General features: G+C 46.0%; 1 protein-coding gene across 1 annotated transcript in view; it reads left to right on the forward strand.

The window, feature by feature from the left end:
* The first annotated feature begins 1,430 nt into the window (after positions 1 to 1,430).
* Positions 1,431 to 27,654, forward strand: part of DIPK2B (divergent protein kinase domain 2B) — a 32,244-nt gene continuing 6,020 nt past the window's right edge. The window contains exons 1-3 of the mRNA XM_045009822.1: positions 1,431 to 1,808; positions 16,169 to 16,433; positions 24,526 to 24,699. Coding sequence (XP_044865757.1) covers positions 1,582 to 1,808; positions 16,169 to 16,433; positions 24,526 to 24,699 — 666 coding nt within the window. The 5' untranslated portion in view covers positions 1,431 to 1,581. The remainder of the gene's footprint in view (positions 1,809 to 16,168; positions 16,434 to 24,525; positions 24,700 to 27,654) is intronic.

The raw sequence follows: 27,654 nt of genomic DNA on the forward strand, positions 1-27,654 counted from the left end.
ATATAGCTCACTGTATGTAATATGAATTACAGTGTCCGCCCAATCATCAGAAAAGCGTGCGGGAGACAGATTTCATTTGGATAATCGTGACTTCAGATACTTCAGGGGGCAGGAGCCGTTTAGCAGTTGGGTGGCCTCCCCCACAGCCAGGGGTTCCTTCCTTGCAATTCTGGCCAGGCGTCTCTGCATTATCCGAATCCCTGGGTTGTCCCCCAGCATGAGGTACAAGCTGCGGCTTGTACCTATCTCATTCTGGGGGACAAGCCAGGAATTCGGATAATGCGGTGGTTTGGATAATAGGGTTTTGGATAAAACGGGAGTAGTCAGTATAATTGCATTTTAAAACCATTGCCAGTTCCCAAATTTTCCCCTGGTCTTTCTCCATTTTGGGTGAGGCTATGGGTAAAATTTCCAAAAGCATCTAACTGAATTAGGCACTTAAGAGCTTAAGTCTCATTGACAATCTAGGGGTATGTCTGCACTATAATTAAACACCGGCAGCTGGCCCTTGTCAGCTGGTTCAGGCTCATGGGCCTCAGACTGTGGGGCCATAAAATTGCAATGTAGATGTTTGGTCTTGGGCTGGAGCCTGGGCTCTGGGAACCTCCCTCTTGCAGAGTCCCAGTGCTTGGGCTCCAGGCCAATCCCAAATGTCTACACTGCAATTTTATAGCCCCACAGCATGAGCCCCACAAGCCTGAATCAGCTGACACGGGCCAGCCACCTGTGTTTAATTGAAGTGTAGACATACCCTATGTGACTTAGGAACTTAGGCCCTTTTTCAAATGGGAGTTAGGTGCCTAGATCCCTTTGAGGATCTAGGGCAATTTTAAAAAAAAAGGAGTAACATTTTCAAAAGCATCTATCCTACTTACCACAAAACATTCACTTCTAGGGCAGTTTGTGTCGTTTAAAAGATTACCAGGTTGCAGATTTTCAATTAATGAGAAACAATAAAAGAGCAATTCTTCTGTTCAACCCCCATTCAAGCTCCACTGTTAGAAGGGGAGAGGTGAGCGGAGTGGATTTGTAAGAAATGACACAATCTAGAACTCAGCAACGGCCTTTGATGTGTGCCTTCCCCATGCGCACACACTCAATGAACAAAACATAATGTTTAAACTTTTTGCTCACGTTAAAATTCATGCCTCTGGTGCACTGTTGTTCCAGCTGAGGCAGTTCCGATGTAAGTGTCCTTTGTATACCCTACGGATATCCTTCATTTGTCTGCATAATGTACAGATGAGAACTTCTTGTTGTTATTTTCTAATGTGGTGATGGGTGGGGCGTCGGGGCCTGAAACAGCTGCACCAAGCAGAGGAAAGGTAACTATGGCAACCCAAGTTATCTGCATCCTCCATGCATTTCCTCACCCCCACACACACCATATTCTTTCCCACCCAGAACACAAACTTATAGAACCACCAACCAGCTGGCAGGATGGGGACAGTTTCTGGCTCTCATGGACCAAGACCCTCTCTCTGTGTTTAGAGACTCACAATTGCAAACTGAGATCATCTAAAGCACAAAGAGTGAAGGGTAGGATAGCATCAAAGAAGGCAGAGCTTGCAGGTACCATAGATGGGGCTCTGGATGTATTACCTTTGCTCTAATGTTCTAGGTTTATTGATACTGCTTCAGTTTTTGACCCTGAGCTGGAGTCCTTTCTTAGAAGCAGCGGTTTTTCCTTCTTCTGTGCCCCATGTCAAACCCAGCTACAGTTTTGGCCGGACTTTCCTGGGACTCGATAAATGCAATGCCTGCATCGGAACATCGATTTGCAAGAAGTTCTTTAAAGAAGAAATAAGGTCAGAAACTCAGCACAATAATTTTGAAAACATTCTGCATAGTAACATGAAAACTGACTCTTAACATTTCCAAGTTCTTTAGTGAAAAACTCCTCAAAATGTAACTTATCCCCAGGTTTCCATTACAGTGTCAAGTTATTATAAATAATGTATATTAGTATTTTTAAGATGACGCAATCACCACCAGATTTGAGCCCTGAATATGATTTTTAAAGTAAAGTAAAGTAAAATTTCTCAACTTTAACTTTCTGCTGATAAGTTGGCATTGAACCAATTCAAGAGAATAGTGGGGGTGGGGGAGCAGGGAGAAATAGTTTGCCAGTTTACTTAGCTGTCTATGGAATTATTTTCTGCTAAGCAACTGACCAAAGAGAATTTGTCTTTACAAATTTAAGCTACTGGTAGACTGCATTGAGTCACTGTAAACATGGCATAAACATTAAGAGCTACATTTTTGAAATGTTAGCACCATATGCACCACATGAAATATGTAGAATATCATGCACCTGTTAGTTAAGTTCAACCAAGATCTAAATCTGCAAGCACAAAGACAACAGGTACTTCTGCACATCAGGGCCAATTGCATCTGGAGTTTTCATTAAGAACTTGAGGACAACTGCAGATATTGCACATATGTTTAGATGAATTAAACATGCACCCAAGCAGTTATCAGATTGATCTTACAATTTGCAAGCTCAAAAGCATAACACACCATATGACACTAGGAAAAAATGTTACTATGGTAGAGGAGGAGAAAAAAAAAGGAGATTTACAGGGGAAAGGTTTATTGTTTTTATTATGATTTATAAGCACTCTCTCTTTTATAGATCTAAGAGCCCCAGGTGTGGAGGAAATGATTGTAGTAAAATTGTGGTTTTAAAACAGTAATATAAGTGTAGTAATGCTAGACAAATTACTGTTTTTATCTTTAAGCTATTATATAAAATGTGCTATAGTAAAACCATTAGGATTTTTCTCAGATAAGTTTAGCAATGCTATTGGTTCATCAATGATTATTATTTGCCCTGTGGTAATGGTGAAAGGCCCTACTGTGAAAGGTGCTGTTTGAACACACAACAAAAAGACGATCCCTGCCCTGAAGAGCTTACAGTCCTAATCAGTCTGGCATTCCTACATTGGCTAGCCCCTAACACAGCAAGTCAGTGGGACCACAAGCAGAATAAGGTTCTACTCGATGTCAGAGTAGCAGAAAGGAGCCTTCCTGTCCAATTATTTGTACTAAAATAGGGCAGAGCAGCCCCCACAAGGACCATGCCCCATTGTGGGAGGCAGTTGACAAATGAAGTACGGTCCCTGCCCCCAAAAGCAGAGAGAATGTACAATACATATGGCTAGATCCACAGCTGGTATAAATCAGCACAGCCACACTGATTTCAATGAAGTAACGTTGATTTGTGTCAGCTGAGGGTCTGGCCCCTAGGATAACACCAGCAGGTCTCAGAATGTCCGAGGAACACAGATAATTAACCCGGCACTAAGGCTGGACAATCACATGGAGACTGTTCTGCCTCTTCCACACATATAGCCATGGAGTTTAAGGCCGGAAGGGACCACCAGATCAGCTAGTCTGACCGCCTGTAGCTCACAGGCCACCACCAGCACCCACACTCTAAACCTATGTGTTAGTAATAGCATTGGCACTCTGCAGCCATTGGGGTGAGAGTATTAGTAATTACCCCTCCACAACCCCAGGGGACAGAGAATGTTGGTATGAGGGGCCAGAACAGTTTCCCATGCACCCCTTTTAAAACCAGCACTGCCTGGAGCAGCTTAAGGAGGCGTAAGCTCGAGATATTTGTGTGACAGCCCAGTTGGTACCTTAGTACAAGATTGCTCAGCTGTGTAGCCTGCCAAAGGAGTTCTACACATTTGCTTTACTCCTCTGGGTTATTAGTAGTAATAGGAGTAGAGGGTTGGAAATGTGCTCACACCCTCTCCTCCTGGACAGGCTAGCACAGAGACACCTAAGCAGAGTTGTAACTGGCATTTTCACTCTCCACTTTGCCTTTCAGAACTATATGGAGGCTCCATAACATCAGAGCTCTTCTCCTATGAGCCCGCTGTAAATCTCTAAGTAGCATGGTGATTATTCTTTAAAGGAGGAGTTCATTGCTGGTTTGCCAGGAGTGGGGCGGGGGGGGGGTTGTCTCACTAAAAGTAGCGAAGCAAAAATTACTAACGTCTCTGGGGTAGTTACAGTTTGTTCAATTCAGTGCTGCAAAGTGGTAACAAGACATGTTTGTGCTGGGAGCATTTAGAAAAGAACAAACATTTAAATGTAAAACTCTGATTAGCTTTAACCATTTTTTTTCTGCAGTGGTTAACACTGCCACTCCGCTTGGCTTCCTAGACACAAGGGTTTTTGAACAACTAGCTGCAATCTAGCCCTGTAACTAATTCCCAGCACAGGAATGCTATTCTTAAGAGAAATAGGGGGAGACTGTCAATGGGACTTGTGCTCCTAAATCTTTTATGTGCTTTTGAAAATCTCCCCCCATATATATAAGCTATACAGCACCATCAGCGAAGCAATGTATGTATTTCAGTTACAGCATGCTTAGTTCATTTTTTCCATCAGTCTGGGGAGCTACTGCCTGCCTGCATGCTGGATTAAACCATCAAGGAAATGTGATCTGTGCATGAGGATGGGAAACAGGATGCCTGAGTTTGCTTCCAAGCACTGCTACTGACTCACGGCTTGGTCTTGTGCTAGTCACTTAACCTAGCTTTGCTTAAATGGATCTGTCTGTAATGAACATACTAATCCCTGCCTGCCAAGTATGTTGAAAGGCTTAATTAGTTTGAAAAGCACTTTCAGATCCTCAGCAGAAAGGCATTATAGACAAGCAAATTATTATTGTGGCCCCACGCACTGATGAAACTTTATAACTGGACAGTACATTACGCCATCAGTGTGCTGGCTATACAGGATGCCAAATACAGGAGTACTTAAAACAATGTCAGATTCCCCAGAATTGTGTTACTGTGCCTTAAGATTTGCTAAGGAACCTTTCATTCATTCATACTCAAACTAATGACCAGTATTGGACTTCATGTGCCTGTATATTGCTCAGTTGAAGAGGCAGCCATTTAATATACACCTCTACCCCGATATAACGCTGTCCTCGGGAGCCAAAAAATCTTACCGTGTTATAGGTGAAACCGCATTATATCGAACTTGCTTTGATCCGCTGGAGTGCGCAGCCCCGCGCCCCGCCTCCCCCCCGGAGTGCCGCTTTACTGCGTTTTATCCAAATTCATGTTATATCAGGTCGCGTTATATCAGGGTAGAGGTGTATCTGCATGATCCTTTGGGCACCAGGTCCAATGCACATGCATATTTGAATTATTCAAATCACAAACCACACCCATGCTCAAAATTTTAAAAAAATTACTGCCAATTGTGGCTCTGTTAGCATGTACAGTAACTCCTCACTTAACGTTGTAGTTATGTTCCTGAAAAATGCGACTTTAAGCAAGATGATGTTAAGCGAATCCAATTTCCCCATAAGAATTAATGTAAAGGGGCGGGTGGGGAGGTTAGGTTCCAGGGAAATTTTTTTCACCAGACAAAAACCTATACATTATATAGATATACACACAGTATACGTTTAAAACAATTTAATATACTATGATGATTGTGAAGCTTGGTTGAAGTGGTAAAGTTAGAGGGGGGAAGAGGGTGGGATATTTCCCAGGGAATGCCTTACTGCTAAATCAGTGGTTCTCAAAGTTTTGTACTGGTGACTCCTTTCACATAGCAAGCCTCTGAGTGCAACCCCCTCCCCAACATAAATTAAAAATACTTTTTTATATATTTAACACCATTATAAATGCTGGAGGCAAAGCAGGGTTTGGGGTGGAGGCTGACAGCTCACAACCCCCATGTAATAACCTCGTGACCTCCAGAGGAGTCTCAACCCCCAGTTTGAGAACCCCTGTGCTAAATGATGAACTAGCACTCAGCTGAGCCCTCAAGGGCTAACACATTGTTGTTAATGTAGCCTCACACTCTACGAGGCAGCAGGAATGGAGGAGAGGGGAGAAGCATAGCAGACAGAGACAGACACACACCTTGTGTGTGGGAGAGAGAGAGATGCACACTGCCCCTTTAAGTAAGCTGACCCACTCTTAAGTGCATTGTCTTTTTAAGTGGATCAGGAAGTTGAGACAGCAGCTGCTGCCATAGGCGGCAGCTTTGTATAATTTTTGGTGGGGCCCAAAATGGTGGTGCCCCCCCCACTCCCACCCTGTAAGCCGATATAAAATGAAGCTACAACGCGTCAGTGCCACAAGATTACAAGGTTGGAGAAGGGGTAGGGGGTTCCAGGGGCCAGTCAAAGGACAAGGAGCAGGGGGGGGTTGGATGGGTCAGAGGTTCGGAGGGGCAGTCAGGGGACAGGCAGCAATTGGATAGGCATGGGAGTCTAGGAGGTTTATCAGGGGACAGGTAGGGGGTGGGGTCATGGGGGGAAGTTGGGTGGGGTCTCAGGAGGGGGCAGTTGGGGACAAGGAGAAGGGAGGCTTAGATAGGGGCTGGGGTCCCAAGGGGCAGTTGTCTCGGGAGTGGGTAACGGGGGACAGGGACCAGTGGTGCTTAGATAGGGGGTGGGGGTCCTGGGGGGCAGTTGGGGCAGAGGTCTGGGGAGGGGGCAATCAGCGGCCAGGGGCTGGGATTCAAAGGGCTCTGAGCTGCTGGCAGCCGCGGGGAGCCCTGAGCCCTTTAAATCCCAGCCGCCGCGGCTAGGATTCAAAGGGCTCTGGGCTCTCTGCCCCTGCGGGCAGCCCAGAGCCCTCCGATTCCCAGCCGCGGCTGAGATTTAAAGGGCTCTGGACTCCCCGCGGTTGCAGGCAGCCCGGAGCCCTCTGATTCCCAGCCGTGGCTGAGATTTAAAGGGCTCTGGGCTCCCCGCGGTTCCAGGCAGCCCAGAGCCCTCTGATTCCCAGCCGCAGCTGGGATTTAAAAGGCTCTGGGCTCCCCACCGCAGCGGGCAGCCCAGAGCCCTCTGATTCCCAGCCGCGGCTGGGATTTAAAAGGCTCTGGGCTCCCCGCAGCAGCGGGCAGCCCAGAGCCCTCTGATTCCCGGCCGCGGCTAGGATTTAAAAGGCTCTGGGCTCCCCGCAGCAGCGGGCAGCCCAGAGCCCTCTGATTCCCGGCCGCGGCTGGGATTTAAAGGGGCGAAACCTAGCTCCAAATATTGGTGGAGCAGAGCCCCTGATTTTGAATATTCCTGGGGCTTTAGCTCCACGAGCCCATATAAGTTGGCGCCCATGGCTGCTGCCCCAGGCTCTCTCTGTCTCTCTCCATCCATGTCCCCACCCTGCTCTATATGGAGAAGAAGGGATGAGCAGGGTGTAGGAGCAGGGGGGAGGGGGACACCTTGACATTACTCTCCTCCTTTCCCCCCTCCCCCCCCGCACATCAAGCAGGAGGCTCAGGGAGCATCTCCAAGGCAGAGGGCAGGAGCAGCACATGGCAGTGTGGGGAGGGACAGCTGCAATTGCTAGCCTGCTGCTCAGCTGCTGCACAGGGAACTTAGGGGAGCGGGGAGCTGATACGGGGGCTGCCGGTCCACCCTGGTTCCAAGCCCCACCAGATAGCTCCAACAGGCTGCTCTTCCTGCAAGCAGTGGACAAAGCAGGCGGCTGCCAAATGACGTTAGAAGGGAGCATTGCACAACTTTCAACGAGCATGTTCCCTAATTGATCAGCAACATAACAACAAAACAACATTAACCGGGATGACTTTAAGTGAGGAGTTACTGTATTGTGTACTGTCTGAGGCAGGGCTTATGTCCTTCTGTTTTGTGCAGCGCCTCGCACAATGGGGCTGCGTATTGATTGGGGATTTGAGGTACAAATGGAGATTTGATTTCATATTTGACAAAAATCCCTAACATAGACCAAGTTTAGATTCCACATTTCCCTGAACCTCAAGCCCTACAAGCATAAGGGTTTAGAACACTCACGTTCCAGCCAAACTCCACCTCTAATGCGAATCTTTCTACGTAGGCCTCTTGTGTTAGAATCTTGTGTTAACTAACCACAGCTGAGCAACCGTGGGTAAAAGGCCAGTGTTTGTTTAAGCCATGACATTTGACAAGGCAGGCCAGACACAGGGAATGGAAGGAGAGGCATGTCACCAAGGAAGTATACATGGGAATAGCGTGAGCATGTAGGGATAAAATCAGGAAAACCAAGGCAAAGAATGAGTTACAGTTGGAAAGGAATGTTGGAGACAAGAAGGGGTTCTTCAAATACGTCAGACAAAAAGAAAGATCGGGGCTGGCGTGGGTCTGCTGCTCAGTGGAGAAGGTGAGCTGGTAATGGAAGATGATAGGAAGGCAGAGCTGCTCAATACCTTCTTTGCTTCAGTCTTCTCACAAAAAACATGTGACCAGATGACTTGTCCAGTTACCATAGGCAATAAAGGGGAAAGGATGCAGATTGGGATAAATAAAGTGTTCTTTAACATCTTTATTAATGATCTGGGTGTAGGAATAGAGAGCACACTGATCAAATCTGCAGAAAACGCAAAGCCGTGGGGCGGAGGAGAGGTTGCCAACAGTTTGAAGGATAGAGCTAAAATTCAGAGGGATCTTGATCAACTGGAGAACTGGCCTGTAGAAAACAAAATGAAATTCAGCAAAGACAAATGTAAGGTGCTACACTTATGGAAGAAAAACCAAATGAACAAATACAGAATGGAGGATAACTGGCTTGGAGAAGGATCTGGGAGTTGTGGCGGATCACAACCTCAACATGAGTCAGTATTGTGATGCTGTTGCAAAAAAAGCCAATGCAGTTTTAGGTTGCTTTAACAGAGGCATAGCATACAAGTCATGAGAGGTGACAGTATCGCTCTACACGGCACTGGTTAGGCCTCAGCTGGAGCGCTTTGTCCAATTTTGGTCACCAATGTATAGAAAGGATGCGGAGAAACTGGAAAGGATCCAGAGGTGAATGACAAAGATGATCAAAGGGATGGAACACAAGCCATGTGAGCAAAGGCTGAAGGAACTGGGTATGTTTAGTTTGGAAAAGAGGAGATTAAAGGGGGATGGTATAGTGGTCTTCAAATACTTGAAAGGCTGCCATAAAAAAGATGGAGAAAAGTTGTTCTCTATTGCCACAGAGGGCAGGACAAGAGGCAGTGGGTTCAAACTACAGCATAGCAGATTTAGATTGAATCTCAGGAAAAACTTCCTAGCTGTAAGAACAGTAGGCCAATGGAACAGACAACTAGGGAGGTTGTGGAAGCTCCTTCACTGGAGGTTTTCAAAAGGAGGCTGGATAGGGACAGCCATCTGTCTTGGATAGTTTAGACCCAACAAAATCCTGCATCTTGGCAGGAGGTTAGACCAGATGACCCTTGTGCTCCCTTCTACCCTATGGTTTTATAATACAGCACCAATACACTCCAAGTGAACATGTATGAAGCCAAGGCCTAAAAGCCTCCAATCTCACTAGCAGTGCCCCAGTCTGACTTGCACATCTTGAATGGAACCATTGCTGGTGAGTGGTGCTTTGCTTTGTGAGCATTCACACACTCCAACTTAAGTAGTTTTAAAATTTTGTGGGGGGCAAGGAGGGAAGATGGCGCTGCTTGAAACAATAAAATGAGGGAATTTTACTGGAGAAAAAGGCTAATATTCTGGTGCAATTCTTTATGTGGCAAATTCTTCTCTCAGCTCTAGAAATCACCAACCAGGAATGGATTAAATATACTAACATTTGACGTAGGATCCTAGAGCAGAGACAATCTAATTAATTCCCATATTATTTCTCTGTGCTGTTTTCCTGACTGAAAGTCAAGAAGGTTTCCTCTGTAGCTTTCAAACTTACTTTATTTTGTTAACGTCATTTCATCTATTTCACCCAACCCTCAATGGAGTCTCTTGCCAATCCTATTTTAGCTTCAAATTATCGACATTAATTTATGTGGAAATGCTTTCCAATGCTCCCAGGGCTGATTATAATTAGGACATTTTTATTGGCACCGCATGTTTGACATTAGGCTAGCAAAAATTTAGAGTTCAAGCCACATTATTCGAGTGTGTTACTTGCAAAATACTCAGCTGTGCCCCTAAATTATTACATATGAAATGTGTGTGTGGGCAGGGCTGAGGGGGCTGATAGTAGAAACATCTCCAGAATCTAATTACACGGCCCATATGCTCCCCTCCTGTGCAATACTGTGTGGAGGGGAACAAGTTAGTGAAAAATCTCCATGGCTACACTGAAGCTGCATACCCAGAACATTTCCCCCCACTTCCCTGCCCCCAAAGAAGTGGGGAGGTCAGGCACCCAGTCCTCCAACTCCTGTCCAATTTTGTGAAAGGATTCCCCTTTGTGCTCCCATGAGGCACCCCACCCTGGCTATGAGAGCACAGCAGGACCAGTAGCCATGCTGTCACTGGCTGCCAGACTCCAGCTGTGCCCTGTAATGCTGTGGAGGAGACTCCCAGAGCAGTTTGTGTTAATTTTGTCCCAAACAACATTAATTTTCAGGAGGTTTTCCTCATTTGAGGGTGGGGAAGCCAGCTACTTAGCATGGCTCCGCCTCTTCCGGCTGTCCATTTTTCTTGGGTGACCCATAGGCTCAGAGCAGAAAAACAGCTACCCAGAGCAGGGAGCAGAATAGAGCTGGTTGGAATTTTTCAATGGAACAGTTTTCTGTCGGAAAATACTCATTCAGCAAAAATAAAAAAACTCACAGAAGAATAGTAAAAATGAAGTGCTTCAACCATGCCTAAATGAAAAGTGATGCCATGTGGTCAGGCATGCTTCATCAGGTGATTTCAATAAGGACACGTCTGTATTTCCAACCCAAATTTCAGAATGTTTTTGTGGGAAATTTTGACTTTTCTTCCCATTTCAGGATGAAAAGAAAGGTAAAAAATGTCAGAATTTCCCACAGAACAGAAACTCTGAGTTTTGACCAGCTCTGCTGCATAGTCCTTTTCTCCACCTAGAGGGCCCCACTGTGGCATCTGCTGCAGATTTTGTTCCCTCCACTCTACACAGTATGGATCAAGATTGCTGGGGAATCCTCTGCACTATCCGTTTTCACACACACCATCACAACAATTTTGGGGGAAAGAAAACAGGGGCGCAAAGACAGTTAATTAGCCATTCAAATAGGAACTGATTGGTGCTGTTTAATACACTTGTCCTCTGGGTGGAAAAACACAGTTCAGTCCTCAGCGGCATAGGCGGCAGGTTTGTATAATTTTTGGTGGGGCCCAAAATGGTGGGGGCCTCCCCCGCTCCCGCCCTGTAAGCCAATATAAAATGAAGCTACAATGCGTCAGCGCCACAAGATTACAAGGGTCAATTAAAAGTGGAAAGTCAGAAGCAGCACTTGCCTACTTCAATATACAGTATTATATTTTGTTGCACCTGTTGTGATGAAGTGGGAATGTTCTTAATATTTTCTCTGAATACTGTGTGGGTGCCTCAGTTTCCCCTGCAAGATGCCAACTGAAGGTGTTGGGGACAAAGAGATCAGGTGGCCTCCTTGTCCGGAAGAGACACAGAGGCCAGAAGAGGGAGTGTCAGTTTGGAGCTGGCTGGAGAAATGGGGAGAGACTCAGAACTTGGTTCTGGGCTCCCCACCCCGCAGGATGGACCTGACAGAGGGGTTCTGTTTTCTGTACCAACAAGCTCTGTTTAAACTGTGTTCCCATCATCTAATAAACCTTCTGTTTTACAGTCTGGCTGAGAGTCACATATGACTGCGGAGTTGGGGTGCAGGGACCTCTGGCTGCCCCAGGACCCCGCCTGGGCGGACTCACTGCGGAAAGTGCATGGTGTGGAAGGGCATGCTGAATGCTCTGAGGTCAGACCCAGGAAGGTATAAGCTTCTTGCCCTGGAGACAGTCTGCTCAGAGAGGAGGCTCCCCCAGAGTCCTGACTGGCTTTGAAGGAGTGGTTCCAGAGCATCCCAGCATCCCCTTCCACCCCATGCACTTCCCAGAAGTCCGCACAGGCACTAACACTCCCTCCTCTGGCCTTTGTCAAGAAGGCTAACAGCATTTTGGGCTGTATAAGTAGGGGCATTGCTAGCAGATCGAGGGACATGATCATTCTCCTCTATTCAACATTGGTGAGGCCTCATCTAGAGTACTACGTGCAGTTTTGGGCCCCACATTGCAAGAAGGACGTGGAAAAATTGGAAAATCCAGTGGAGGGCAACAAAAATGATTAGGGGGCTGGAGCACATGACTTCTGAGGAGAGGCTGAGGGAACTGGGATGGTTTAGTCTGCAGAAGAGAAGAATGAGGGAGGATTTGATAGCTGCTTTCAACTACCTGATAGGGGGTTACAAAGAGGATGGATCTAGACTGTTCTCAGTGGTAGCAGAGGACAGAACAAGGAGTAATGGTCTCAAGTTGCAGTGGGGGAGGTTTAGGTTGGATATTAAGAAAAACTTTTTCACTAGGAGGGTGGTGAAACACTGGAATGGGTTACCTAGGGAGGTGGTGGAATCTCCTTCCTTAGAGGTTTTTAAGGCCCGGCTTGACAAAGCCCTGGCTGGGATGATTTAATTGGGAATTGGTCCTACTTTGAGCATGAGGTTGGACTAGATGACCTCCTGAGGCCCCTTCCAACCCTGATATTCTATGATACTCTAAACTGACCACCAAATTTAAGTTGCGTGTTTTTCCCGTCAGGTGAGGACTCTGGGGCAGGGCTGGGGATAAGGAACTTGGGGTGCAGACAGGCTGCCCCAGGGCTAGGGCCAAAGAGGACTCCCCTCCACCCTCCCTGGCAGCAGCAAGCTCCAGGGGAGGGACCCCTCCTCTCCCCCGCAGTTCACTACACATGCTCCTAGGTCCCTCTCAGGTCCAGAAAGCCCACTCGCCTCCCCTATGGTGGGTACCGAGGGGGGAGGTTGCCATCATGTGTGGCCTCCGCTGCTGCCACCCCTCACCATAGCCTCACTGGGGATGGGGCTGCCCCTTGCCCAGCATGGTGCAGGAGTGGGGACTGCAGGGTGGTAGCTGGGGAGAGGCACAGTATCACAAAATTCACCTAAGCCCCAGCTGCACAGGTCTAGGAAGCTCCCCTCCCCAGTGGTGTAGCCAGGTTCTAACATCAGGGGGAGCGAACATGTAAAAAAAGATGCCAGCCAACATATCCAATTACTAATCAGGTAGTTCTGTAACAGGCTGCCCTGACCCCATCACCCCCTGAAGCACAAGGTAGGGGTAGGCACCACCATGTTGTGCAACAAACACTTGACAAAATTACTGGACTTAGTGATGGACAATGCGGGCAGGTGCGTATTATGTCATTCAATCATTCAACCCATAAAATTGCACACATTTTGCCTCAGTGAAATTAAATATCCAGAGAATTACTGGGCCTGTGATGATGACCAGGGCTTGCTCACCTGTGGCTCCCCCTCCCTGTGCTGTGGAGGCACAGCCAGGCAGGTCTGCATCTGCAGGCAGGTACCCTGCCTCATGTGCAGCTCCCATGGGCCCTGATAGCCACTAGACTGGGAGCCTCCCGGCCAATGGAATGGGCTGGGCTGGGGGGCAGAAGGCAAAGGGGGAGATTGTAGGGAGCTTTGGAGGAGGGGAGGCAGTGGGGGAGGGGAGTGGGCTGGCACAAAGGGGAGGGCTCTCTGGAGAGGAGTGACAGGGGCACAGGGGTCATTGGGAGTCTCTCGAGGGGGCAGAGGGTTGTGTGGGTCTCTGTGGAGCAGGGGGCTGTGATGGGCGGAGCCAGCTGCAACCTGGGTCTGCTCTGCGGGGGGTGTTGCTATAGTCCCCTCAGGAAGCTCCCCCCATCCTGTGTATTTTATACCAGCCCCGGGGTGCCCATTGCTGCTCCTTTCCCCTCCCACGGTTCCATCTGTCTGTCCCCACAACCCCCCAGCTATGTCTGTCTGTCTGTCCTCACAACCCCTCTAGCTGTGTCCTGGTGTGTGTCTGTCCCACAACCCCCTGGCTGTGTCCTTGTGTCTGTCTGTCCCACAACCCCCAGCTGTGTCTGTCTGGCTGCCCCCACCACCCCCGGCTGTGTGTGTCTGTCCCACAACCCCCCAGCTGTGTCTGTTTGTCCCCACCAACGCCCCGCCCCGGCTGTGTCTTTGTGTCTGTCTGTCCCCACCACCCCCGGCTGTGTGTGTCTGTGCCACAACCCCCCTGGCTGTGTCCTTATGTCTGTCTGTCCCACAACCCCCGGCTGTGTCTGTCTGGCTGCCCCCACCACCCCCGGCTGTGTCTGTCTGTCCCCACCACCCCCTGCTGTGTGTGTCTGTCCCACAACCCCCCGGGTGTGTCCTTGTGTCTGTCCCACAACCCCCCGGCTGTGTCTGGCTGGCTGCCCCCACCACCCCCGGCTGTGTGTGTCTGTTCCCCCCCCCCCCCCCGCTGTGTCTGTCTGTCCCACAACCCCCGGCTGTGTCTGTTTGTCCCCACCAAACCCCCCCTTCCCGGCTGTGTCCATGTGTCTAGCTGCCCCCACAGCTCACCGGCTGAGTCTGTCTGATAGGGACAGACCCTGCTGCTGCTCTGCCCAGGGCTCAAGACGCTGCCGGTGGCTCGCTCCCCCTCCCTGCTGTGGAGGCGCGGCCAGGGAGCTCGGCACCGCCCCCGGCAGCTCCCATTGGCTGGGGTTCCCGGCCAATGGGCTGTGAGCCCAGTTGCTGCTGGGGCCTCTCCCCGGAGCTGCCGCTGCGGTGAGAGCACCCGGCATAAGCACAGGGCCTGGGGCCCAAACATTGGTGGAGCTGGGCCCACCTTCAGGATTATGGGTGGGGCCTGGGCTCCACGGGCCCATAGAACTCGCCGCCTATGCTCAGCGGGTATTTGTTCACTTTACAAAATCACCACCCAATGCAGATCATATGGTATCACAACAGTAGAAATATCTGGAATGGAACTGGGACATATCCATTCTGCTACCAGCAGTGACACCCACTACTCCCCGTAGGAATTGTAGTGATGAGACAACAGCGAGACACTGGTGATGCAGTGATAATGCAGGAAGTCCACAAAAAAGCATTTAACTGGCAACACTCCTGATTCCTGGACAAGTGATCATGGGTTCACAACCTGAACTCAGATTTGGGTTCATATCCAAGGCTGCCATCAAAGATACGTGCGGCTTAATAATGCACATAACACAATTAGACGTGCAAATCAGATATGTGTGTATATACGCATACATCACTAGTAAGGGGTCTAACTGGCCGTGTGCAACAGACGACATACACATGCACCCATGGCACTGGGGTACATAGCTTTGAAAGTTTGGCCTCAAAGTGCAATATGACAAGGGGTTGATACACTGAATCCTTCCAATGAGATATTAAAGAAAGGTCCATGCTGCCTTTGCAGCGCAAATTAAAGCTCCTGTAGCACAGTTTGAATGGAGGGGATAATAGAGATCTGGGCCAGCCCTGAAGAAGAGCTCTGCGTCAGCTCGAAAGCTTGTCTCTCTCACCAACAAAAGTCAGTCCAGTAACAGGTATTACCTCATCCGCCTTGTCTCTCTCATATCCCTGGGATCAACATCATTGGACAGTGACACAGACTTACAGACCTACATGTTCTTCCACAGGTACCTTGAGACTCTAGAGTTTTACTTTTGTTTTCCACAGCAGCACCATACACTGAGGTACAGCGCAATCCTTGGGTGCTTTAAACCTTTTAATCGTTTATAACTGTAGCATCTATGTTCTCTGCACGGCATTATGAGAAGATGAAACTACAAGGACCCTGCTGGGTTCCAAATAACAGTGTTTACTAACTACACAAAACCATACCAGGCCTAGCTACATATGTACACTGCTACTCTGGCAGGGCTCTGGTGGCTTCTGCATTAGAGGACAGGTTGGCTACTAGAGTGCTCCTAAACTATTTAAAGGGCTACTACCCAATTCCTAGCACTAGAACAACTCTCATTTTCCTCCTCTGTTTGTAACTACCAGCTGAATCTACTTAGTTACCAAAAGTGTCTTTCCTCTATTGAATGTGCACACTTTTGTTAGTGTAGGGCTGCTCGTAAGTACAAGGCTACTGGGTTGAGTTTTTGTTGTTCAACAAAACATAACACGCACGCGCGCGCGCACAAATTTCCGTAAGGTTTGCCAACGGGTCTGGGGAGCGGGGAGAGAGCATGAGAACAAATGTGGGGCCTCCTAAACTTGCTAGTGTCCTTTTCACCATTCCCCTCTGCAATTTAAAACATTTTAGAAATGATCAAATACTTTTTCTAGCCCCTGGAGTTTAAATAAGAAAAGTGGAAATTGTGCTTGAATTGTCCAACATCATGTGGTTTATTAACAGTCTCTCTGCTGGGAACTTGCTTTGCTTTGGCAGGTTTGACAACTGGCTCGCTTCTCATTTAAAACTGCCTCCCGACTACCTTCCCAGTTACTCCGGGAACTACACAGATGATGCCAAAAGCTGGCGGCTGGTTGAGATCTCCAGGCTAACCACCAAATACCAGCATGACCAAGCTGACAAGAGAATCTGTGCTTCCCTTTCCAAGGCAAAAAGCTGCAGCATCGAGCGTGTCTTGAGGAAGACGGAGAGATTCCAAAAGTGGCTGAAAGCAAAGCGCCTCACACCAGACCTTGTGCAGGTGAGTATGCAAGGTCCTGTTAATGAGGAGCACACCAATTTGGCAGCTACTGCAGTTACCTCCTGTAACAGAGTCTGGGGGGGACTCTCTGATTGCTTCGTTTGTTTATTTTTTAAAACTTCATAAAGAATCAAGGACTGTGACTCACTGGAGCTGTGTAAGCTCTAAGCTTGAAGGGCTCCACAAGAAATAGGATTTTGACCCTCTCAGAGCACTGTAGTGGGGACACAAGAAGAGGGGGAAAGTGTCTTCAGCGCCACGTGGATGATTCCCACATAAAAATGAATCAGAGGTTAATATCCCAAACCAGTCCATTTTAATTTTCTTTTGTAATGATCAAGACTAGAACTGGCAGCTTTTTACAAAGCTCCTTCAGTTCCATTCTGCCTTCTCTGCTGATCGCTACTGGTCCATCAACCCCTTAGAAAGCATCCCACAGGAAACGATTGCCAGGAAGTGCTGGTGGAGAATGGCTGGAGAGAACAAGATTAAGCTCCAGGGAGGAGAGGTAGAATGAACCAACTAAGACTTTAAAACTAGGATTGTTTTTAAAGTGAAGGAGGGTTGGGACACCACCAGGACTATGAAAAGTGAGCAGGGAACACAGATGTGCAGCAAACTTTTAAGAAACATGCTGATTTTACGAGTCCTTACTCTCCAGGCTGTGACTTGGCCCATAATGGAACAGACTCTAAAGTCCAGATACAAACATCTCTAATTGCAAGGGCTCAAAATCTGAATCTTCCCACTATTTGAGGTGCTTTAATTCAGGGATCAGATTTGACCTCTTAGAGAAATAGGATCAAGCTTTGATCTGTAATCCAAACTGGGATCCTGCCTGAGCCATCTACTTGTTGAACACTCCAATATGTCAAAACTCATGCATTAAAAAATCATGAGTCAAGCCCCCCAAAATCCTGAGATTTAAAATAAATAATAATTATTATAATAATGTTTTTTTTAACACCTACCACCACCAGGTTTGAGCTTCAAGGGGCACATTTTCAAGCTTTTCTGTGCAACCATGAGGGTTAGAAACTTTGTTTTCTCCAATGAAAGTAGAGATTCTCATGTAATCACCTGACTCTAGGAGCTGGGGCTTTAAGAAAGTTGCCAGCACTGAACCCTGCTACAATGATTATTTATCTGTTCCCCTTGTCATTGGATAAATGACAGGGCTTTTTAAAAAAAACTGCTTTTCAGTTGTTTCTTTCCTCTGAAAGGTCAGCCTTCCCCTCACTCCTGGAGAGGGGATTTATAGCATTCAGCAGCCCTTGGGGAGGACAGCACCATTCTCTGTCATTCTCTGTCTGTCACCACTAACTCCCTCCCTCTCGGAGGGTCAGGAAATACCTGCTTTCTCAGCTGATCCCAATGCGCACTGTGGGTGCATGAGAGGAAAGCACCACACTGAGGGGGCACCCAAGATTCCCTCGGAGGCAGAGCACATGCATCCTAACCCCAGGGCACTGCAGGACTCACTCCACAGGCCTGGAAGGAGCCCAGAGGCACTGGACTAGGATTCCTATTTCTTAATCTCTAGGCCATCAATAGCAACATGTGTCATGCAAGAGGAAGTTTGCTGGCCTTTTTATTGGAATCCTTAAATGTCACAGGGTAAGCAAGGAGAGACAGGCGTGTCAGTCACAGCTTCAGGGAAGCCGCCGGGTGGTTACTGCCACTAGGGAGAGGGAGGAGAAGACGAGATAAAAGGCATATGGTGCAAGCTGATAACCAGGAAGCAGAAAAGGCGGGAGCAGGTTTTAAACAAACCAGCTCTGGAGAAGCACTGAGCTCTGAGCACCTGCTGCAGAGTGTGTGAGGAAGGCGCCATTTCTGCTCCAGCCAAGGGGCAGGGTGCTGCCTTTTGCTGAAGATGGCTTTCAGACAAGAGACCAACACCACTCACCCCGTGAGCGAAGGGTTGTAGTGACTGCTAAAAAAGGAGGGAAAGGAGCAGGTTGGTGGCTGGGATGGAAGGAGGATCATTCAGCTGATTGTTTGTGCTAGAAAGGGTCACTCTCTAAAGTGGGGATCTGCTTTGAAAAGGAACCTCATAAAACTGTCAGCCTGTAACCCACCAGATCCGCTTCCTGGGCACATTCACTCAGCTCTGCTGACTCCTAGCAATAAGGAGTTTCTGCTGCTTTTTACTCCTGCTAGCCTGTAGAGCAAGCACAGCTGAGACAGAGTGAACTGCAAATCCATAGGCATCATCAGTAACAGGGTTGTTGATTAAATTGCGATCGGGGCACCTGTGCAAACCACTGACAGCACAAGAGTTACCCAGGTGTCACTGTGGGGCTAATTGGTTGAGCAGAACCTTTATTACTGGCAACAAGGTGGAAGGAGCCCAGTGTGACTCTCAGAGCTGGCAGCTAGAAAAATGAGCACATTTGAGCTGGAAGACAAAATAAACCTGGGACAGAAGAGAATATCTCTTTGGGAAAAGGCTACACACTTTTTGGAAGATATATTGTACTTCATCTAACAGTCATATAAAAGAGGAGAAGGAAAGGCAACTGGGGGTTACAGCAAATGTTCAAAAAAGATTCCTTATCTAAGATTCACATTTTCTCATCAGCTGCATTACATGAATGTCTCTTTTGAAATCCTGCCGTGAATGGTTTTCCACGTGCATTACGGCAGTCTTTCTCCACAAGATGGCAGTGTGGAGTGTTTTACTGGTGCTGAGGTGGGAAACCCAATAGTATAGCAGGGCAAGCTGGTGAAACCCATCTAGTGAGCAAGTTTCATGAGAGGTTGTGTATAAAACTGGGCGTTGTCATGAGAGTGGGGCAGAATTACTTTAAACCAATGGCCAAACAAACTGACGTGCTTAAAATATCTATCTACTGAACTCAAGAAACCTGTATGTTTCAAAAGGGAGAAATTCTTCCTGAGATCTGCTAGAGAGATGTTTAATTATTCAACTCCAACTCCTCTCCCTGGGGTCCCCGTCTTATCAAAGGCTCTTGCCACTACATAAAGCCCCCTTGCTCCTCCCACACTTCCTCAGTTTCTCTGAACCCCAGTTTCAGTTGGGCTGGATAGTATCACAAACACACGTCACACGAAACAAAATCCCAACACACAGTGAATTCTGTTTGCGCGCCCCCTGGCATTGCAGCCTACTTCCTCCTACAATCTAGAATTTCCTCTGTGCACATCTGAGAATGCTGAACTTACGTAGGCTCCCTCATGCCCGAGAGCCAAATTGCTGGTGCCAAGGCCAGGGCATCATTCAAACTCAAGAACAAACTCACTGAGCAAATTTCAGCAAGTTTTCAAACCTTTCTGGTCCTGTCAGTCAAAGCAGGGCACGGTGCTCTGCAATCGACAAAACACACCTTACACACTGATCTAGGATTGCAGCTTTCACAGCTGCATGGGTCTTTGAATCTGAAAATGAAGCAGACTAGCATAAACTGACATCACTTGGTTTGAATGGAATATAAACTTAGTCTCCTTTAGAAGTGCAGTTGTTTTCCCCTCACTTTTAATTCTCAGTAAAGGTGAGCCCAAACCAATACCCCAGATTGTAAATACCTCCCCTAAAAGCCAAATGTGGATCCAAATTTTACTAATGACCACACTTTATAATGGGCTGAACGAAAAACCTGGAACCTAACATCCCTGAAATGTGAGGTGTTTGAAATTCAGAGCCAGGTTTTCTGGTTTAGTCCCACTGTAAAATGGATGACAGGTTTTCTGTGCATTTCTCTGACCTGTTCAGCTGCAGGAGGTTGGAGATCTCTCAGATACCCCTCCTGAGATTTAAACAGCAAGAGCTCCAGAGGTGTGTCCCCTCTGAACTGTGATTTCAGTGGTATGGTATTTGCAGTGCAAATCAATGTCGGGGTGAATGCTTTGTTTCGTGAGATGATAAACAACTGCAAACACTTAACACAAGAACTATTCAGTGATTGGCATTTTTGGTAACACTCAGGGTTCTATTGACGTAGTCAAGGTAGCAGTATTCCCCATCAAACTATGGCCACTAAGCTGGTGGCTGCACCAGCCTCCCTGTAGCTTTGGATATATATGAGATCTGACAGAAACTACTGGGCTTAAGTAATTTTCTTTTATAGAACAGAAAATTATGACAAACCTTAACATACTTGAATCAAAATGACAGACCATGAAATAATGTTTTTCACTTTTCACTGACTGCCCTGCCTGACCCAACTATCAATTGGGCTGCCTGCCACAATGATTATTTCATCTGCCACAGTGAAAATCTTTATTGCAAGCTACAAATGCTTCAGTACTGAAATCATGCTTGCCCCAGAGACAATCCTGATTTAACTCTGTGTTTGTGTGCAGCACTGGATTGCACGTATTAGCCTGTACAGTAGTAATAGCAACATGCTGTTTTGTCTGTTTCAAGCTCCAGAGTTCATCACTTGCAGCGTCAGAGTTCACATCACGTGCTGCTTGTTTTTTTCGGTGTGAGGTGAACAATAAAAAAGTAGGCTAGTTTCAGCAGAGATCTCCTGCAGGGCAAATTTGTAATTCTAACAACCAAGAACAGCAAAGAAAAGGCTTGAGGCACAAAGTTGTGAACAATATCAAGGTACAAGAAAAACCCCTCATGTTTTTTAACTTGCCCATTTTGCACATGTAAATTATAATGTGAAGCTGTTAATCAGCCTGATAGTCCAGCTCCCACCACATAACCACCATCTTTGGGTATCTGGCCTGAGGAGCAACCTTTAAAGCCTCGCTTTGCTCATTAAATGTCAGCAAGCGGTTCATTCATCTAATGCCTAGTCCTTTGTAGGAAAGTATTTTTGATCCGTAGCCATCTCCCAGACCAAACTCTTTTTTTACTTATTGCCTTGTTACTAGAGATGTGCCTGAACCAAACCTCCAGGTCTGAACAAACCTGAACTTTAAGTGAAGAAGGATAATGCTGGAATCTGAAGCTCGAACAAGATCCTGATTTTTGCAATAGTCCTCTATCTCTGCCATGGGCTGAACCAAAGTCTCAGATTCAAACACCCAAAACCTATGGCTGGTTTGAAATCCAGATTCAAATTTTTTGCAGCCTGGATTCATTTCTAATTGTATTAATTCACATAATACACATAGCAGTCAATCCTTAGTGTGAACTGCAGATGGCAGTGATTCAGGATTGAGTTTATCCCTTCCTTGACTGTTTGGTAGTACTTTGTGATTGTGACAGTATAAAGACAGGACGGTTGTGCTGCAGAGGTCACTTCTGTGTTAGGAAGAGCTCTGAGTCTGTTTGCACAAATAAGCGAGCGCGCGCGCGCGCACACACACACACACACCAATTTGTATTCCGCTGCATGTCATGGACTAGGAAAAAATTCCATTTGAGTGAAAGTTGATCTAGCTGGGTCAGTCCCTTATTAGACACAAACGTGGGATTTGTTTTTAAACCAAACCAAGCACTGTGATTCAGCGCCAAACATGCTGTCAGATGACTTGGCATGTCTAAGGCTATATGTACAGCGATACAGCTGCGCCACTGCAGTGCATCTCGTGTAGACGGTCTGTGCCGACAGGAGAGAGCTCTCCCATCGGCATAATAAAACCACCTCCACGCGCAGCAGAAGCTATGTCGGCGGGAGAAGCTCTCCTGCCTACACACCGCTGTGCACAGGAATGCTTATGTCAGCGTAACTTATGTTGCTCAGGGAGGTGGCTTTTCACACCTTGAGCACCATAAGTTATGCCAACATAGGCTGTAGTGTAGACATAGCCTTAGGGTACATCTGCACTACCCGCCGGATCGGCGGGGAGTGATCGATCTATCGGGGATTGATTTTATCGTGTCTACTGTAGATGCAATAAAATCGATCCCCGATTGCTCTGCCGTCGACTCCGGAACTTCACTGTGGCGAGAGGTGGAAGCAGAGTCGACAGGGGAGCAGCAGTGGTCGACTCACCACCGTCCTCACAGCCAGGTAAATCAACCTAAGATACGCTGACTTCAGCTACGCTATCCGCAAAGCTGAAGTTGCGTATCTTAGGTTGACCCCGCCCCCCAGTGTAGATCTAGCCTTAGTTTCTAGGGTGAGAAGACATTGCAAGGGACTTAAGACATTCTGTAGATAAACCAATTATCTCTAGTGCTTTGTATTGCAAGATCTTCAGGTGTGTGTCCAGTCAGCGGATTCTGTCTGACAATTTTACAACTTTAGATTTAATTTTTTTTAATTGGCTTTCTTTTCAGCAGCAGAGATAGCACTGTTCTTTCCCCCTAAAAATGTTGACCCCACTACAGTGAAGCACTTAAGATGTGCTAAACTTTAAGCATGTTAGTACACCTATTGAAGCTAATGAAGCCTATTTACCTGAATAGTGCTTTGCTGGACCGAGGTCTTTGGTAAGTAATTAAAATATTAAGAAATTGTATTAATTGTTAATATAAATGTGGGAAACAGGGATTTCACCTATTCAGCTTCCAGCCTCACTCTTGTTCATTCTGTTTCCATGCCATAAATAGCACTGGCCTCAAGTCAGAAAGTATGAATGAGCACAGTCTGAAGATCATTTAACTCAAGTGGGTGTCTTCTGGCTCCCAAATTAATGACAAACATACATTGGATACTCCTGCATGTTCACATCGACTTATATTTCAGGTTCACTTATCTGCTCCCTGCTGAGCGGTGTGAATGAGGCAGCTATAGGATTCTGATCTTTGTACTGGGAAAAAAGTGCCAGTCACAGTTTTAATTAGGAAATCCCAAAAATAATTCCATGGGAAGTGAACAGCCTTGATCAATTTGCCAAGTTCATATAATAGGATGAGCTATGAAGTTGGAAGTTACATTTTTTTTGATTGCTTTAAAGTATCACCATTTTTGCTCCTACAGCATGTAGTTATGGGACTCAACGTTTGCATTACAAACTCCTGTAGGCAGCAGGGATTTCTAACTTTGGCTGCAAATATTTGCATACACTCTCAGCTGCAAGAGAACTTTGTCACCACTTATCAACCATTTAACACAATTCTGCTTGGCTCTTTTTCCCCCCTCACTCCTCTTCCAAAGGAAAAGTGACTCGAAGTCAGCAATAACATGTCTGAGAGAACTGTAAGACAGAATTGCCATTTTTCTGCTTAATTTTGTGTTAGACAAAGAATAAATATCTTCTTGCTAATGCTGTTCTGGAAGAGAGAAATATAAGAGGACTAGTAACATTTAGATACTGTCAGAGTTAATTGTCCGTGTCATTTCTCCATAACTGACAAAGTAAAGTGCATGTGTTTTAAAAATTAAGCTATGTCAAAGTACATCAGTGTAAATAAACATTGCCATTTATACCAGCTGCAGATTTTTATGTACTTTTATAACTCAGATATTCAAATATAGAAAATGCAGCTTACCATGTGATGAATCCATAAACCTGAGAATCATTTGTTGCTGGTATCTGCAAGTATAAGCAAGACATTAAACCTATATGCAAATTATTTAAACCTATATGTAAACCTTATCAGAAAGAGAATACATCCTATACAGGCACCTACATACAATATGCATATATGAGTTTTTAAATTTTATCTAGCATCCCTAGTGAATAATATCATAGAAAAAGATCAGACATAGGCTAAGGTGAACAAGGATGTGCTTGGAAGATGCTCTTTGAAAGAAGGAAGTGGGCTCCAGAAAGATGGAGAACACCAGTGAATGAACAACACTCATACAGAGATTTGCACAGAGGGACACAGACCCTAAAAGCAAAATTAGTTCAATATACTGACACAGAGGCAGACAGGAGCGATACCTCCAGGTTGGATTGGATGTTTCAGAAACTGTGTGCCGTTTTGAGATACCTTCATGAATACATAGCGTAGAGAAAGTCTAAAACATGGGACTGTAGCCAAGATAGTTCAGTGTTTAAAGAAGAGTCTACTGTAAAATACCCCTAAACTGTTCCACGTTTCTAACAGTAATTGAGAGGAATCTGTTATAAAGGTAGCTGTAAGGGGGATCTGGTACAAACCTGCTGGCAGAGTTCTCAAATAGCATATAGAGCAGATCCTACTAGGCTGAAATATTATGAACTCTTACAGCTGCCAAGTATAGTCATCCCAAGTACCTTTGTTCTTTCCTCCCAGGGGTTACCTAGTCCAATGCTGCGCTGTCCCTCACAGCGGCTCTTAGACAGAATAGTGCGCCGCTATGCTGAGGTGCCAGATGCTGGCAGTATCTACATGGATCACCTCACAGACCGGGACAAACTACGCCTCCTCTTCACACTGTCAGTGAATGCACATCCCATCCTGTTACAGGTATGATGCCTCTCCCTATGGTGAAATATCCTGAAACCAATCTCAAGTATGATGTTCTCCAGTTGCTCAGGACACCCAGCAGGTTCTTTCACTATCATGCTAAGCTTTATGGAATGCCACTGTTCCTTGTACCTCATTGAGGCAAAAAAATTAAGTCAACTCTGAAGAACCTGGGCCTGATTTGTATAAGTGCAGAGCACTTGAAACTCCCTTTGTAGGCAGAGACAGCTGCAGTGGCTCAACACCTCTAAATCAGAACCTGTGTGGATTGGAATGCAAGGAAACAACAAAATTCCAGTGGGTCACGTTCCATTTGTATTGTTAATATATTGCCTTAAATCCCAAATAATTGATCATCTAAACAGAGAGACCCAGACTAATGGATTAGCGCAAGGGGTCAGAGTTATGGTTGATTCCTGCTATGTGATTCCTCAGCCTTAATGCTGCATTAATATTCATGTTTTACATGCATCAGACACAGTAGGACTGAACCAAAATTCAGTGCTACATTTGGATTAGCATCATCCTCTTTCCTCTTCCTAAGAGCCATTTCAGAGAGAACCTCTGATCCCCCTCCACAGCACTGACCACTTCTTTCCTACTCCTCATGGCCAACTCATATCAACCCCTATATTGTCCATTTTCCTACAGCACCTTTCCCGGAATAGGCTATTTTTTGACTCCCCATCCTTGTCAGTTGTCTCAGATCCATACACCTTCCCAGCATTGTCCCACACTCTCACTCATGCCCAGAAGTGACCTCTAGAATCTGGGTAGACTGCAGGTTTGAGGCTGATCTCCAGGACCAGATTTTCAAATATGCTCAGTTCCCATCTGCTCCTATTGCTCTCAGTGGGAGGTGGCAGATATCGGGCAGTTTTGAAACTCTGCCACTACCTAGGAGCTGTTGAGTGGGTGCCAAGTTCTTCTGAAATCTGGCTCCTGGTCACTCACAAGGACACTTGTCTTATTCTTCACTCCGCCAGTGGTGTATGTTCAGATCATCTCTGACATTCTCAGCAAACTTCGCTAATGTCATCATGGAGATCTGCTTACCTCAGCCTGCTAGGTCACTATGATGGTGTACACTAGGGTGCATTTAGGGTAAGCTTTTATTACAACAATGCTCATTAGTCCACTTCAAAATTTAGTAGCTAAAAAAACCACTTTACAAAAAGAAAAATTAATGTCTTTCCAGAAAAGGGAACGGCAGCCTTTAATAATGTTCAGGAACACAGAACTGGCATACCAGGACATCTGCTTAATCAAAAGTAGAAGTTCTGTCTCTGCAGAGCCTGTTTCAGAATGCATTAGGGAGCCTAAAAGAAAGTTACTTTTGAAAAGTAATAATCTAACCAAAACCTTTGGGTTTGTGAGGTTCAGAAAGAGAGAGATTCCCTCTTGATGTGATGTAGTATGATAACTGCATTGCTTGGGAGAGGCGAGTCCAGCCTCATGAATGCAGATAGAATCTTTATGCTATATCACATAGCCATGTATTCTGGGGATGCTACAGGAAAGTATTTTATAAATGGTTTAGAGAATCTTTGAAAAATGTTAACTATTTCTGCCCCTCCCCGCCCTCCACCTTTCCTGAATTACCCTGGCTTCAACTGCATGGGGCTAGGCATGAGCCATCCAAAAATAACCTAAAAATAGCTTTTCTATGCCTAAAAATGTCATGACTTTAAAGTATATAATTATCTTGGCCTTTCCAGAGAGTTCTGAGTTTCCCTTTCCTAATGATATAAAACTTCTGGGTCATGAGATCTCAGACTTTACATTCATGACACAAAAAAAATGTAGCTGGTCCAAGCCCATCCCTGGGCCTCAGTTCCAGGTAATTTTAGGAGAGTAACTCCACACTGGGGGATGAAAAACAGAAAACAGCAGCAGATTGATTTTGCAGCAGATTGATTTAAAAGAACAAGAGCAGTTGTTTGAAACAGCTCAGGGCTTTGGAATGGTGGAAGTTGTCTTGGGGGTGGAAGATGGATTAGCAGGCAGAGGTGAAGTAATATGGCCAAAGGCGCATGATAAATATATTGTAGGCTTCCACCGTATATCAAATAGTGCTGCAATTGCTCTTTATCTCAGGAGCATTGTATGTGTGTATATGCGCACGCATGCTGACTATATATTGTAGCATCAGACATATATCTGGTATTGCTGTCCAAATGCCACATGTTCAAAAATCATTAGGCAAGCCCCAAAAGTCATGATTAAAAAAATAATACATTTTGGGTTCTTATTTTCTTCTCAGTGTTTAGTCTTTAAAGTGCAGTGGAGTCATATTTTCATGACTTTCTATTAAACCATGAGCTCTAGGAACTATTTTTAAAAAGTGACAGCCAAGCCCTCACCTATTCCCATGACTCCAGGAGCTGGCGCTTTAAGAAGAAACACCAATTATAACAAAACTTGGCAACACTATGATGAGACCACAGTATTGTCAATCTCAAATGTTTAATAATATGGAAATCCCCCCCAACATTACACTGGCTTCACATTTATGAGATATTTAAAAATAATAAATGTGGGGTTATTTTTAGTTGTCTTGACATATTTCATTGCTGCCATCAGGGCTAGAAATTTCTTTTCTAAAAAAATACAAGTCAGTCAACTTTCAGGTAATAACACAATCCCACCAGTTAGGGGCTTTAAGAATAACCCCAAATTGCAAGATTCCTGATAAAAATCGTGAGTTTAGAATACAATTTCTTAAAGAATACAATAATCCTTTAATGCAATCACAGCCCTCACAGCAGAGGCTGCTAATGTAGCAAAAGACAGTGCACCACCCAAAAACACTTTCACTTTCCATTCGCTGGCCTCTCCATGCCACACCACCCACCTGAAACCATACAAACTCTCTCCCTCTCTCACACACTCTGTAGCATGGCGGGCACTCACCACCACGGTGCTTCCTGCTGTTCATCTGGGAATTAGCTCAGT

The sequence above is a fragment of the Mauremys mutica genome, chromosome 1 (genome assembly GCF_020497125.1).
Source record: "Mauremys mutica isolate MM-2020 ecotype Southern chromosome 1, ASM2049712v1, whole genome shotgun sequence".
NCBI lineage: Eukaryota > Metazoa > Chordata > Testudines > Geoemydidae > Mauremys > Mauremys mutica.